Source organism: Budorcas taxicolor, chromosome 12 (assembly GCF_023091745.1).
Source record: "Budorcas taxicolor isolate Tak-1 chromosome 12, Takin1.1, whole genome shotgun sequence".
NCBI lineage: Eukaryota > Metazoa > Chordata > Mammalia > Artiodactyla > Bovidae > Budorcas > Budorcas taxicolor.
Genome location: NC_068921.1, coordinates 72,618,093 through 72,632,759, shown reverse-complemented (window position 1 = coordinate 72,632,759; position 14,667 = coordinate 72,618,093). Strand labels below are relative to the sequence as shown.

The 14,667-nt window shown below is 43.7% G+C and overlaps 1 protein-coding gene across 1 annotated transcript in view; it reads right to left on the bottom strand.

The window, feature by feature from the left end:
* The window catches only part of LOC128057730 (claudin-10), a 97,041-nt gene that overhangs the window by 15,126 nt on the left and 67,248 nt on the right, over nucleotides 1-14,667 (bottom strand). Inside the window, exon 2 of the mRNA XM_052650223.1 lies at nucleotides 4,295-4,522. Coding sequence (XP_052506183.1) covers nucleotides 4,295-4,522 — 228 coding nt within the window. The remainder of the gene's footprint in view (nucleotides 1-4,294; nucleotides 4,523-14,667) is intronic.

Genomic DNA, 14,667 nt, shown 5'->3' with positions numbered 1-14,667 from the left:
CACAGACTCAAGCCTTGGGTGACTTCCCACAAACTCTTTGAGTTTATCTTTTGCAAAGCAGACTTCTACAACCTTGCTTTTTAACAGTTCCGGAGGTCAAAATTTGTAAGTAACACCCTCAAGTGAAGTGGTGGTAAAAACCTAGTCAAGGAGGCTATTATTTTTGACAGGTCTAATTTACTGACACCGTTAATAGCTAATTAACACATTAAAGTGCTGAGGCATGAACATATTTGCTCAGAAGTTCTCTGAAGTATAATTTATAGTTAACTTCCTTGGAAAAAATGACAAACATTCCCACTAACAAAAATAGATGGCATAAACTGAAAAAAAAAAAAAACACTAAAGCATAGCTTAAAATGCTTCCCAGCTGTAGTTCAAGTGGTGCTTTGAAAGGAATATGGGTTAGCAATAAACAGAAATCACCAGCTCGTTCAACCGTGGGTTTTTCAATTAGTAAAATACCATGACCTTAATGAATTCCGTTGGAGGAAACCTTCAAGGTGTCCCGTAAAAGTTAAATGTTTTCCACACGTACCTTATTTTCCAACTAGCAGAAATAAAAATATCCACTTGGTGGAGACAATTTCCTAGCAGCACTCTTGCTAGTTGTTGATTGAAGGAAGAAAGAAAAAAAAAGAATGTGCTTTTAGCAGATCCTTTGTGAGAAGGATGGTATGAGGGGCAAACACGAACTCTGAATTTCAGCTCCGGTTCCTCTCTTTACCTGCTGTGTATCCTTGACTACATTCCCTAATCTCTCCAAGCCTGCTATCTCATCTGTAAAACCCAGGGAGAACAGCACTTACTTCACAGGAGGAATAATATGAACTAAGTGTCTGGTGAGTGGTAAGAAACACATCAAAGCTTCCTGTCTCTAACACTAAGATTGATTCTAGGCAGAAATTAGAGTTGGAATCTTAACATGGCATTACATTCAATCTGTGCATTTAGCTTCTTCCTTATAGGGAAAACTGGGATAACAATAATACCTCTTGACAATGAGGAATCAGAGCTTTGACCTCATACAGGAAATTCAGAATAATGACCCCATCCTCTGTGTCCAAGAGACACGTTCTTCCACCTAAGATGAGACAGGGAAGCACTGTGAGCCTTCTCTCTCCCTTGGATTTTTCTGCCTGGGTTAAGGGGAGGGTTGGCTTACTCAGGGCTGCGGCCACAACACCCCCTGCTAATGCAGCTTTCTCCCTTCACTTCAAATGCAATATCAAGAAGTCCAAGTGGACCATGCTATGGGCAGGACCTGACTGAGGGCCAGCATCCAAGCACATGTGGCTGCCCCGAAAGTTCACTGCACAGCATCAACAAGCAAACGGGCTTGTTCTGGGAAGTTCCACTTGTAAGTGGGGGGAACTGACTTCTCTCTACAGGGAAAAATGTAGCTGCGTGGCTGAACTCCCCCCTTCAAATATTATCCTGGGAGATAATGAAAAGTAAATGATCACTTTGGGATAGGCGATGCCCTCTTAAGCCACGAGAAGCTGAGCCAGCACGATGAGACTGATACACTGGATTATAGGATACATTTCAATGTTTTGTATGAGAAAAGACACCCACATTTAAAAGACAAGCAATGGGCTGAGATTGCAACATATCTAACAAATCAAAGACCCACATCTATAATCTAAAAAAAAAAAAATCATTTAAACCAAGAGGAAATAACCGAACCATGGGCATAAGATACAGACAAGCAACTCATAAAAGGAAAAAAAGTGATCAACAAGTATATGATAAAATGGTCAAAATCCCAGTAATCAGGGAAATGCCAACTAGAAGAATAACGTGATAGGTTGCTGCCCATTAAACTGGATGAGAAACTTAGTGGTGAGAATGTAGAGAGAAATGGGTATTCTCATACTCTAGGTGGACTTAATCTGGCAGTATAAACTGACTAATAAAATGAAGGCTGCTCTGACAATACTACTTCTCAGTATTTACACTACAGAAACACACATACGCACAAAGAAGCAAACAGAAAGGTTTTCCGTAAAGCGCTAACGACAGTGAAAACCTAGGAAGGCTTTACCCAACGTCCAACAGTGGGTAAGTCGTTAAATAAACCAGTTTATTTAACAGTATTCATGCAGTCGTTAAAGAGTCATTTCTATAGGTACTGACTTGGAAAGCTATGTTATTAACTTGAAAACAAGGCAGAACAAGCGGTGATGTCATTTATGTTTTGTAAAGTCATTTTCTAGACACAACAGCACACGTGGAAGGCCATTTTGTGAGCGGAGTTGTATACAAATGTCATGCCTCTTCTTTAGAGCTGGATGGTTGAAAGGTATGCTCTTCTTCCTCCTCACTACCTCTCTGGACCCCAAATCTTTCTTAAAAAAAGTTATTTATTTATTCATATGTGTGCCTGTATGTGTGTTCAGTAGCTCAGTCGTGTCCGACTCTTTGCGACCTCAGGGACTGTAGCCTGCCAAGCTCCTCTGTCCAGGGGATTTTTACCAGCAAGAATACTGGAGTGGGTTCCCATTTCCTTCTCCAGGGGATCTTCCTGACCCACGGATTGAACCCATGTCTCTTGCTTGTCCTGCATTGGCAAGCAGATTCTTTACCACTGAGTCACCTGGGAATCCTTTATTTGGCTGCCCTAGGTCTTAGTTGGGACATGGGGGTTCTAGTTTCTTGACCAGAGATCAAACCTGGGCATCCTGTATCGGGAGCTCAGAGTCTTAGTCCACAGACCACCAGCAAAGTTCCCATGCCCCCAGATCTTGACCATGATGTCTATTCTCACCTGACACACACAGGGTGAGGGCTTCACTATTCTACACCCAATCATTTTCATGATGTATTTATTTCTTGATTGCCACCTCTGTCCCCCAACTGTCCCATAGAAGAAAGTGCACCTGCCTGGCAGCCTCTCAGTGACAAGACAGTTACAAGAGAAGAACGAACGTGTTTAGAACAACAACTGTCAATCCATATTCCTAAATGGAAACCACAGAAACGAGCCTGCCTGTTCAAACATCTATCTGGATGTGTGCTCTGCAGGGCACAGGAAATTCAACAGTCATTCCAGACCATAAGTGGCATCCCAGCTACTTATTTTACACACCACCATGGCAGACCCAGGTGTCACTCATCTAAAACCAGATACCTATTCCCTTCGGCGGGGTTTCCACCAAATACCTCTGTTGAGCAAGAGTTTGCTTTTCGTGGCAAGCACCATCTCAGGGGAGTTAAATTTTGTCTGTTATTTACTCAGCTACGCAAACAAAGACTTGCTGTGCGGTAATAAAAGAAAAAGAAAACACCTCAAACCGAGAACTCATGTAAATGACTCTCTTAAAGTTTCTGCCAGGAACGATGTGCTGTGAAATCCTGGGAGCAAGGAGCCTAGAACTTGAGCAATCAGTGTCACCGCCTGGACAGGTACCATTCCTCTTGAAACTAAAAATAGCCAGTTTTCTTTGTGAACACCTGTTGCTCTAATACAATACCTTATACAGCGCAGCTAACAAGAACAGCCTAGAAAACAGTCTCATGAACAACTGGCAGCAGATGCGGACTTAGGAGAGCCGCACAGAACTTGTCAGTTTCCCCCGCACAAGATTCTGGGTGGCCAGGATTCGGCTACTCTCTGCTGCACAAGCAAGAACTATTTATTTTCCTAAAATTTACAGCAAAAGTTAAAGCCCAGCAGATCCATTTGCAGATACTTAGCGGTTTTTTTTGGAGGGGGGTTGCCCCTGCAGTATGTTTCCTTTCCCCCAGCCCACTTTTTAAGCCACGAATGAAATGGCTACAAGGAGTTCAGAACAAGCAGATTTTGCTTTGACGAGTCCGTTTAAATCAGAATCCAGCCCTTCTGGGAGTGCTGGCTGGAGAGGGCAAGCCGCCTCTCCGTGACTCTCTGCTCCAACAGTTCTCAAGAGAAAGGCGGGGTCCCAAAACTCAGTCCTCAACTCCTAGGACAGCAGACCTGCTTCCCTCCATCCCAGTCGCCTGAGAGGAACCCACCCCACCCAGGTCGGTTCTGCGCGTCCCCTTTCACCCGCCCCGGGGATCCGGGCTCAAACAGGCGCCCCCTCGGGACAGATGTCCGGGGAAGGCGGGCCACGGGCACCGGGGACTCTTCCCCGGCTCCTCCAGGGACCGAGAGGGAAAGCGCGGTCGGGCTTGGGAAGGAGTCCGGGGCGGACGGCTGGGGGCTGGGGTGGGGGGGTCCCGCCGGCGGTCGTGAGGCTCAGCGGGCGCCCAACCGCGGGCGGAGGGGAGAGAGCGAGGGTCTGGGGCTGGGGGGCTAGGGGATGCAGACCGTCGAGCGCCAGCATGGAAGGAAAGTCCTTGCAGTTGGAGACGCCCGTGGAGTCCGTGACGCACGTCTTCCACAGGTTGGCCCAATAGGTAGCGGTGGTGATGACCGTGCCGTCGATGGTGGACACCTTCCAGTAGTCGGTGGGCAGCGTGGAGGACACCAGCACCCAGCCGGAGATGGAGACCATGAAGGCAATGATCTCCGACGCCGTGCTCGCCATGCCGTCCGCTGCCGCCGCGCTCGCTCTCGTGCTCCCCACTCGGCGGCCGCACAGCGACCCCCGCACGCCCGGCCCCGCGGCTCCGCCCCCGTCGCCCCGCCCACCCGCGGACCCGGCGCTAGGGGGCGCGCGCGGACCCGGGACGCGCCCTCGGGGAGCAGGAACGGCTCGCGCGGAGCTGCTGCCCGGGTTCCCCTCCAGCCTGCTGGCCCAACGCGACCCTGCGCGTCCCTGCGGCTCCCCACTCCCTGCTCGCCATCTCGGGGCCGAGGCACCGTGGAGAGGGGCTCTCCTGTTGAACAAATTGGCAGCCGAATGTGGACGACCTGCTGCATCCACCCTCTTTCCCCTCCCCGGCTCTACCCATTGGCAGTAGCTTGGCGTTCAGAGTATCTTGTAAAAGCAGAACAAAAAAAAAAAGAAAGGCTTTTGATGCCCGGAAAGGACACGGCCTGCTAACGCAGCCCTTGGCCCGCTGAACTCTAAAGGTTTTCGTGCCACGCTCTTTTGGGTGACCCAGTTCAGCTTGTCAAGGAGCGATCACTGCACCTCTGGGCTCGAAGTCAGCCTTGCCCTGAGCTTCTGCAGTTCCTTTCGGCCCGGCGGCATGCAGAAGGTCATTGCAGGGAGGTGGGTGACACAGACCTCAATTCAGAACAGCGGTCTGTGCAGAGCCCAGGCTGCAAGGGGACCTTCTTTACAGTCCTGATCGTGACTGTTCCAGTCACAACGCTGGCCTGCTGATACCAATGCACTACACGTAGGACATGCATTTAAGACATTTTCCTGTGGGTTCCTTCCGTTTCTGAGTCTCTTCTACGATGGTCTGTTTCAGCTTCTCTGCATCTTGTTTTACTTTTTTTTTTTTTTTTTTTACCAGCTCCACCTTTAGCATCCAACTGAGAGATAAACTCATTCCTTCATTGCTGTCTGAAAGTAAACTTAAAGATCAGGGTGTACTTTTGGCTCCAGAGGTCACACATTTGCGCAAAAATGAGAGAACAAAGACTGGCTTTATTGTTTGTCCCTTTAAAGCTCTTGGTGCCAGGGTGCTCTTTTGTGTCCGACTGTTTCCAATCCCATGGATTGTAGGTCAGCCAGTTTCCTCTGTCCATGGGATTTTCCAGGCAGGAATACTGGAGTGGGTTGCATTTCCTCCTCCAAGGAATCTTCCCGAAATAGGGATTTGTACCTGTGTCTCCTGCATTGGCAGGCAGATTCTGTACCACTGAGCCACCTGGGAGGTCCAAAGTTCTTGGAATGAACCTTTAAATCAGTGCTATAATAAAGCTAGCTAACCCTGTTTCCTAAAGGAAATCAACCCTGAATATTCATTGGGAGGACTGGTGCTGATCTGAAGCTTCAATACTTTGGCCACCCGATTCTAAGAGTTGACTCATTGGAAAAGACCCTGATGCTGGGAACGAGTGAAGGCCAGAAGAGAATGGGGTGATAGAGGATGAAATGGTTGGATGGCATCACTGACTTAATGGACATGAGTTTGAGCAAACTCAGGGAGATAATGAAGGACAGGGAAGACTGGCATGCTGCAGTTCATGGGGTCACAGAGAGTCAGACACGACTAAGTGACTGAACAACAAGCCTGCTTCACAATGTTTATGCAGGGACCCTTTGGTTCATTGTGAAGAATTTCTCAATTCCCCTTTGTCACTTAAAAAAAATAATATACGAGTATAGAATGAAATTAGAAGTGATTTGATGTTTCTGGAGAAGAGAGAGCATTGAATTATAGAAACATCCGAACAGATTTGGGAGGACCATTGGAGATTGTATGGACACACTCCACACTCAACACAATCATCGTATTTCTAGAGATAATATTCAGTTCACGCTCTAACCTTCAGAACTTCAGGTTTTAGCGAGTGGCAAGGTGTGTGCTCTGGTTTTGTTTTGTACTGACAGCCTTTGAGCAAGTTTTTGTTTCTGTTGAGTCCAAATCTGTCTCTCTTTAACATCCATGCAACTGCCGTGATTTGCACTGAGAAAACATGAGTTAAGTCCTACTTTTGGGCCATGCAGCAGCTCTTGGGAAGTGTGTATGTGTGTGCTTGACCATTTCACGGCTTGTGTGAATGGGAATACTGGTGAAGACAGTTTACCTGGTGGAATGCAGACGTGATTCCACTACTATGCTCCTCTTGGTCCCAGCTTGTCGTGCTGTGTAATGTTGGGTTTACTGGGGGATCCAGCTAAATGGGGATCCAGTTTGAGTATTGACAACAAGGTGTCCTCTATTCTTTTGTATGATTTGCCATTTCAAAATGATTTTATTTTCTGGTTTCATACCCTCCAGCATATTTACATCATTATTTCTATGTCATATTTCTTTCTGGATGATCTGCTTTCTTTTAATCCAATTTACTGTTCAAACAACACAAGAAGTCATAATCCAAAACATTCCCTATGGACTTTCCAAAAGGTAAAATGTGCACAGATGTCGGTTTGGGACTTTATTTCCTGGCCTTGTTTGAGTGTCTTTGTTTGCTTGTGTCTTCCTCATGGTAGTTTCTCACTAAAATTGTTGATTCTTTTTCTGCAAGACCCTGACTTACTTTTGACACACAATAAGTCTAGTATTGTGACCTTAAAGACTCATGAAGATCCTAATTTATTAATAAATTGGTTATGAATGCCATCATTTGGAACCACAGGTACATGGTTTTACAAAAACAACTGTGAAGAATAATTTGGTGCTTCAGACTAGCCCCCACAGATTTATTTAACAAATAATGTAGTTTTGCAAACTGTACTTAAAATATCCACAAACCTATCATTGCAATATAGCTTTCGGAGGAAACAAATTCTAAATTCTAGCTTGGACCTCCAAGGAAGACTCTGCCACATCACCAGACCGTGTAATCCAGAATCTCTCGGGGTGCCTCTGGGAGTGATTTTTCCAAAACTTGTAATGCGTGGTCAGGTTGGACATCACAGCTCTGACCAGTTGAGATTCATGTATATAAAGTCAATTTAGCAAACTGGATGATTTGTGTTATAGAGAAAAAGAATATTCCTGGGCTTCCCTGGTGGTGCAGAGGTTAAAGCGTCTGCCTGCAATGTGGGAGACCTGGGTTCGATTCCTGGGTCGGGAAGACCCCCTGGAGAAGGAAATGGCAACCCACTCCAGTATTCTTGCCTGGAGAATCCCATGGACGGAGGAGCTTGGTGGGCTACAGTCCACGGGTCGCAAAGAGTCGGACACGACTGAGCGACTTCACTTCACTTCACTTTTCTTGGTTGAAAACGTTGAAAAAAGAAATACTCTTTTACTATAGAGATCATAAGACACAGCTTCAAAAGGGTTGAAAATACCACAAACAGCCCATAAATTATGAACCGTGTGGCAGCACTATTAGTTCCTTTGCCAGCTGAAACAGACCAGGGTCGTTATGCCTGTGGACTTGACTAATTTTATTTTGCTTTTATCCTTTGTCTGTTCCGTGAGGTTTCACAGCCCCAGACTTCTCTTCGCTGGCGTGTACTGCATATTAACTATGAAGAGTGACTTCTTAGAGCCCACAAGTACCTGACCGAAGGATGAAAACTATTAACTTTCCTTAACACCTAAAGAATATTATGTAGTGAATCAAGTATTTACTTAGAAATGTCTTATATCTTAAGCTTTTCAAAACCAGTTTAGTCAGAAGAAACCACATCATCCAAATTAAGAATGTCCAAAAAAAGGAAGACAGATTGAAGAGAGTCTTTTTAAAGGAAGTAATGGATAAATGACCTATTTCACTTTAAGATTCTAGAGTCCCAAATAACCTTTGCAGTTAATCTGAAAACCCTTTTACAGAGTACCTTTCAACTGATAAATGCTTCCTTATTTTCTTTAGGATTCAGTTTACTGAACTTTTTATGTAACTAGTCATAACAAACCATTCTTAATTTAAACACAAAAGTGATACAGTTAGAAAGTTACTTCTCCAAATTATTCAAGATAACGTCTTAATTAACATTAACTTGGCCTTTCCAAAAAAAATAAGCATTGTTTCTTTTCTGGTATGAATAGTACTAATTTATAATAAATTTGACATAAAGACATTAAATGGCCTGAAATATATTCTGAGCCTCTCCACATTTGAGAACTAAGCTGCTGAGACTTAACATCGGAAGTTATTTATTTGGCATTATTATGGTTGTTAAGGAAAAATAGAGGATTCCTCCACCCCACACTTGTTCAATGGGAGTGAAACCAGTTTAGCCGACTGAACCAGAGATTTGCACAAATTCTTTACTTGAGATTCAACTCAGCTGCCAAACAACACAGGTGTGCCTTTTAACAGCTCAAGGATTTTCTAAGCATCAAATCTGGTTTCAGTATACACTAGCTCCTTCTTAGATTCCAATGAGGGGACATGCTGCTCACCAGGTGGGAAGGGACTAACGTCCTGATAAATGCGGTATTAACTTAAAAAAAACAACAGCAACTGCCCAGGAGCCAACTATTGTTACAGTACCTTCAAGAAGACATTAACACCGATACTAAGATAGTAAAATAGCATATCTGTATTCTTTTCCCTTCATTTCCCCTGACACTCTTAGTTTATCTTAATGCTCTATCCTAATTCTACGATACTTGTTAGTTACTTAGCATGAAAGGTACTGCGTGAGAGGAGTAGTTACAGGAACGAATACTCATGCTTATCATTGCATCATTGATCATATATGTGTGTCTATGTATATAATTTTTTTTGGAAATTATAAGGAAACAGAGGTTTATTTTGACATCCGGTACCCTCTGAGGCTAACTGCGTTAGAAGTTAATGCCGTATATCTTAAGAGCTTGTCTTTCATACATTCATTTGAAACACTAATTTCCAATTCTTGTAACCAAACAGGACCCTTCCCCCACATCCTCTGCCGTAGTTCCTCTCTAAGGTGCTTGGATAATGGTATCTCATGCATCTTTCCTGAGTTTTTCAGATGCTAAAAACCACCAACCAAATAGAAGGAATTAACTCCCTGATAGTCTTGGGCATGTAGCCCTCAGACCTACTGGTACCCAAGGACTGATTAAAATTAGCCACCCTGTTACCTATCTCACAATCAGTCAACCAGTCAGAGAACTGTGCACAAGATGACCACTTACTCTGTGACTCTCCCCCTCTCACCTGGCTGTTAAAAATGCTTTGCTGAAACCCCTCAGAAAGTCTGGGGCCTTTTGGGGCAGGAGCCACAGGTCTCCTTGCATTGTCCTGAAATCAACTTTCGTCTGCTCTAAACTCTGACGTTTCCGTGTTGTCTGGCCTCACTGTGCGTTGGGCACACGAACTTGTGCTCAGTGACTTTCTGAGGTATATTAAGACTATCTAGATTCCTCTTGGGCACCTGGAGAGTTTGAGGTGCCAGTGGCTCATAGCTGTCTTGGTGAATACGCCTCCAGTCTGGAAACACTCTCACTCTGGGATGCTGGGACTTCTAGGACTTGCTGGTCAATGAGCCTCTTATGAGTATTAATTCAACCAGCTGATCCAGATTGTATATATGTATGTGTTAGTTGCTCAGTCGTGTCCAGCTCTTTGCAAGCCCTTGGACTGTAGCCCACCAGGCTTCACTGTCCATGGGATTCTCCAGGCCAGAATACTGGAGTGGGTTGCCAAGCCCTTCTCCAGAGGATCTTCTCAACCCCTGCCTGCAATGTATCAGACCTGGGTTCAGTCTTCCCAACTGAACCTGGGTCTCCTGCATTGCAGGCAGATTCTTATCTGAGCTAGCTGGGAAGCCCATATCCAGGTAGAGCAGAAAGTAAATCTATGTGTTTGGGGCAAATCATTTCATTTCTCTGAGTTGCAGCTTCCTCATTTGAAAAACGAAGTTATTTTGTATGGACTCCAAGACCACTTTGAACTCTAAAAATCTCTGAGCCCATGACTTGTAATGAACACGACTAATCACAGACAAAATCAACAAGGAGAGAAAACAGGCAAGGGTTTCCCTTGGTGTCCTTGCCCCTTTCTTTTCTACTCACTTCTTGACATTATTCTCCCTTCTTTGCTATATTTGGGCTTACCAGGTAGCTCAGTGGTAAAGAATCCACCTGCCAATGCAGGAGACCCAAGAGATGCGGGTTTGATCCCTAGGTTGGGAAGATCCCCTGGCAGAGGTAATGGCAACCCACTCCAATATTTTTGCCTGGGAAATCCCATGGACAGAGGAACCTGGTGGGCTATAGTCCATGGGGTCGCAAATAGTTGGACTCGACTGAGCACACACACACACACACACACACACACACACTCAGTTTGCTGTGCTTATTTTTTAACAAATTATTAAAAAATTCATCATGGTGATGGCAGAGCATTAAACTAAGTGAGTGTCATTTGTGACTGCTCAGGTCAATGCCCGTGAAGTTGGTCCCAAATCCTTGACCTGGGAACTGCATTAAAAAAAAAAAAATTGTATTGGAGTATAGTTGTTTTACAATGTCATGTTATTTTCTGCTGTCCAGCAAAGTGTTCAGCTATACGTACACATATATCCCCTCTTTTTTAGATTTCCTGCCCATTTAGGCTACCACAGAGCACTGAGTAGGGTCCCCTTTACAGCAGGTTTCTATATTAGCTTTCTATTTCATACATAGTAGTGTATATCCTTTGCTATATTTACAGGGTGTGCATGTATATGGGTGTGTACATGGGGGTACGAAGATAATGTATGTTTGAAAAGTCTCTAAGAATAGGTTTATTTTCAACTCTTTGTTCTCGTTGTGTTTTAGAAGTGTGATAAAGCTCAAAACCAGTGGTTCCCATGAACTTATGGTTCCAGGTGGAAGGGATAGTTAAGGACTTTGGGAAGGTCATGTACATGTACTGCTATATTTCAAATGGATAACCAACAAATACCTATCCTATAGCACATGGAGCTCTGCTTAATATTACATGGCAGCCTAGATGGGAGGGGAGTTTGGGGGAGAATGGATATATGTATATATACGGCTGAGTCCCTTTGCTGTTCACCTGAAACTTCTACAATGTTGTTAATTGGATATACCCCAATGCAAAATGGTTTTGGTGTTAAAAAGACATTAAAATGAAAAAAAAAAATTGTGGTTACCAGTTGAAAGGGGGAGAGGGGCAGTAAAGATGCTGGGGAATGGGAATACAGGATGTTGGGTGTAATATAGGCTCAAGGATGTATTGTATAGAGGAGGAATATGGAACATATTTTGTAAAAACTATAAATGGAAATTAACCTTTAAGTTGCATAAAAAGTTAACAAGGAAAAAGTACAGTAAGTAGTTCAATTCACTTATGAAGCGGTGATGTTGGGCCGAAAACAGATGAAGGAGCTGTAAAGGTGTGGGATAAAATTCTCTCTGTGTGGCTTTGGCAGGTCACCCAATTCCTCTGTATCTGTTCTTCAACTATAAAATGAGAACAAATAATAGCTTTTTCAAAGTTATTGTGAAGATTGGAGACAATGAACATCAAGGATCTGGAACATGGTAGATATTTTTAAAAATGGGTACTATTCCAATTCACTCATGCTCTTTAATTTCCCTACCTCTCTTTATAGTTAAATGTAAAAGGGAGTGGACAACTACAAGATAAAATTAAAGTGAATGTGTTAGTCATGTCCAACTCTTTGCGACCCCATGGACTGTAGCCCGTCAGGCTCCTCTCTCCATGGGATTCTCCAGGCAATAATCCTGGATTAGGTTGCTATGCCCTCCTCCAGGGAACCTTCCCAACCCAGGGATCGAACCCAGGTCTCCCGCATTGCAGGCAGATTCTTTACCTTCTGAATCCCCAGGTAAGCCCAAGAATACTGGAGTGGGTACCCTAACCCTTCTCCAGGGGATCTTCCTGACCCAGGATTCAAACTGGGGTTTCCTGCATTGCAGGTGGATTCTTTACCAGCTGAGCTAAAATAAAGGTAACAAATACAAAGTGAGAGGAGAACAAATACAAAGAGAAAGGAACAAGAAATAAGGACAAGGGATAAAAAAAGAGATGGGAAGCCCCAGGGTGGGGATGGGAGGAAAGGGGGACCAATGTGGATGGGAAGGCATGTGGGAGGGAGTAAGTCAGCACTGAGAAGAGAAGATGGGAGACCTGTATGCAGACGTGGAGGGCTGTTTTCCCAGCCCGCAACTTTCTATACTGTTGCATGTAAGAGGTGGGAAGGGCCTTGTTCTAGTGGCTGTTACAGTTGAAGAGGCTTCCCCCTTCCCTGCGCCTCAGAATAGAGCTGGTAAGAAGTTGACCCCAAGCTCTCAGGAGTCCTGTGTTTACCATTTGGCTCACTTCATGGGAAAAATCTGTGGAAGTTTAAAACGAATTCTTTAGGGGTCAGAAATGAAAGTTCTTGCAAAAACATACTCATAAGCAAATAATTGTGAGGCCTTTTTTAATTCTCCAAATGTAGACCTTCTCCAGTTTTTATCTAATATAAACGTACATGGGTACCCGGGTACCTTTCAGGTACCAGGTGCTACATTCTAAACACTGCACTCATGTTAATAACAGTCCTATGGAGTAGGTCCTGTTTTCGCTCTCATTGTACAGATGCTGAACCACAGAGAGATGTAGTAACTGGCTCTGGAAGCTGGTGGAGGCGGTTTCAGCTTAGCCAGTTTAGCTCTTGAGTCTACACTCCTTTGTAGTCAGTCATTTGCCTTCTACTTCTACTAGGGGGTTCCAGGTGGCGCTAGTGGTAAAGAACCGGCCTGCCAATGCAGGTGATGTAAGAGGCTCAGGGTTTGATCCCTGGGTTGGGTTGCCATGCCCTTCCCAGGGTTGGGAAGATCCCCTGGAGAAGGCCATGGCAACCCACCTGGCTGGCTACAGTCCATAGCGTCACAAAGAGTCCAGACACAATTGAAGTGACTTCATGAGCACGCAAGGCAATGCTTTGTGGCTCATGTATTTGGTAAATATCCACTGAGTATAAGTACACCCGTGGCGGATTCATGTTGATATATGACAAAACCAATACAATATTGTAAAAAAAAAAAGAAAAGTTGCTTTTAACTTGTAAAAAAAAGGAACAAATACAAAAAATTAAAATAATCCTACATAATCTACATTTATCTTTATTTTTTTAGGAGAATGGATTTTATAACCAGAAGTGTTTGAACAGGATACCTAATTTCCTTATTTAATTTTATTACATGACTGTATCTTGTACTAGATCAATTGAAGTTCATTAATATGCTGCTTAACAATGTTCTGGACCACACTAATTCATAATATCACAGTTTATATCTAGGTCTTTTTTCTTAAAATGTGTGTGTGTGTGTGTGGATGTCTATATGTATTGGATATATATGTATGTAGATTTGTGTATGTATATTTATGTACATACACACTAAACAGTTCATTAGAGTTTTCCTTGCTATTCTGAATTGGGGGAGTTCTATGGTGTGTGTTGTTTACTGTGCATGACCTATGCTTCTTATGCTTATTTTCTGATTGGAATTTTGACCCATATTCACCAACAAAGGGTGTGCCACAATAAAACAAAGGAAAAGTGTTGCATTCAGGTGCTGGAAGGCAAGTTTTTCTCTCACTGGGTATTGCCATATTGTATCTGGAATGGCTCTACCCCGTGGCAATCCCACAGCAGTGTAGAATGGTTCTGGTTTTCTCATGTTCTCCCCAAACTTATTTCACCTGACTATGTAATTGCTATATTACTGTAAGACCTAAAGTTTATATATCTCCAAAGTTCATATTCTTACATTTAAAGGATAGCACAGTCATCCAAGTTTTGAGGACATTCAAAGACAAACACTAAAAATCTCCACACATCACTGTATCCAAAGTTAAAGAGAAGTCATTATCTGAATATTTCTTTTGTCCATCACTATTTTTTGTTCTCCTTTGGCCTCTTTTTACTGATTATGGGAGAATAGGGATGTAGGGAGAGAGAAATTTGGACTATTGAACTGAAATGTCGGGGAAACTAGTATATATGTGTGTACAAATGTTTGTGAATCTATCATACACACAGACAAAGGGTGAAAGGAACAAGGCTAAGGGATGAAAGTAAAAGGGAGGCAAGAGGAACATGTAATAACAAAAGAAGATGTTTTCTCTGTAACACATTGGTTGGGACTGAAGGTGATAAGGTAGGAGATGGTGAAGGGGTTTTTAATATAAGTTTGTATGTCTGTATGGGATGA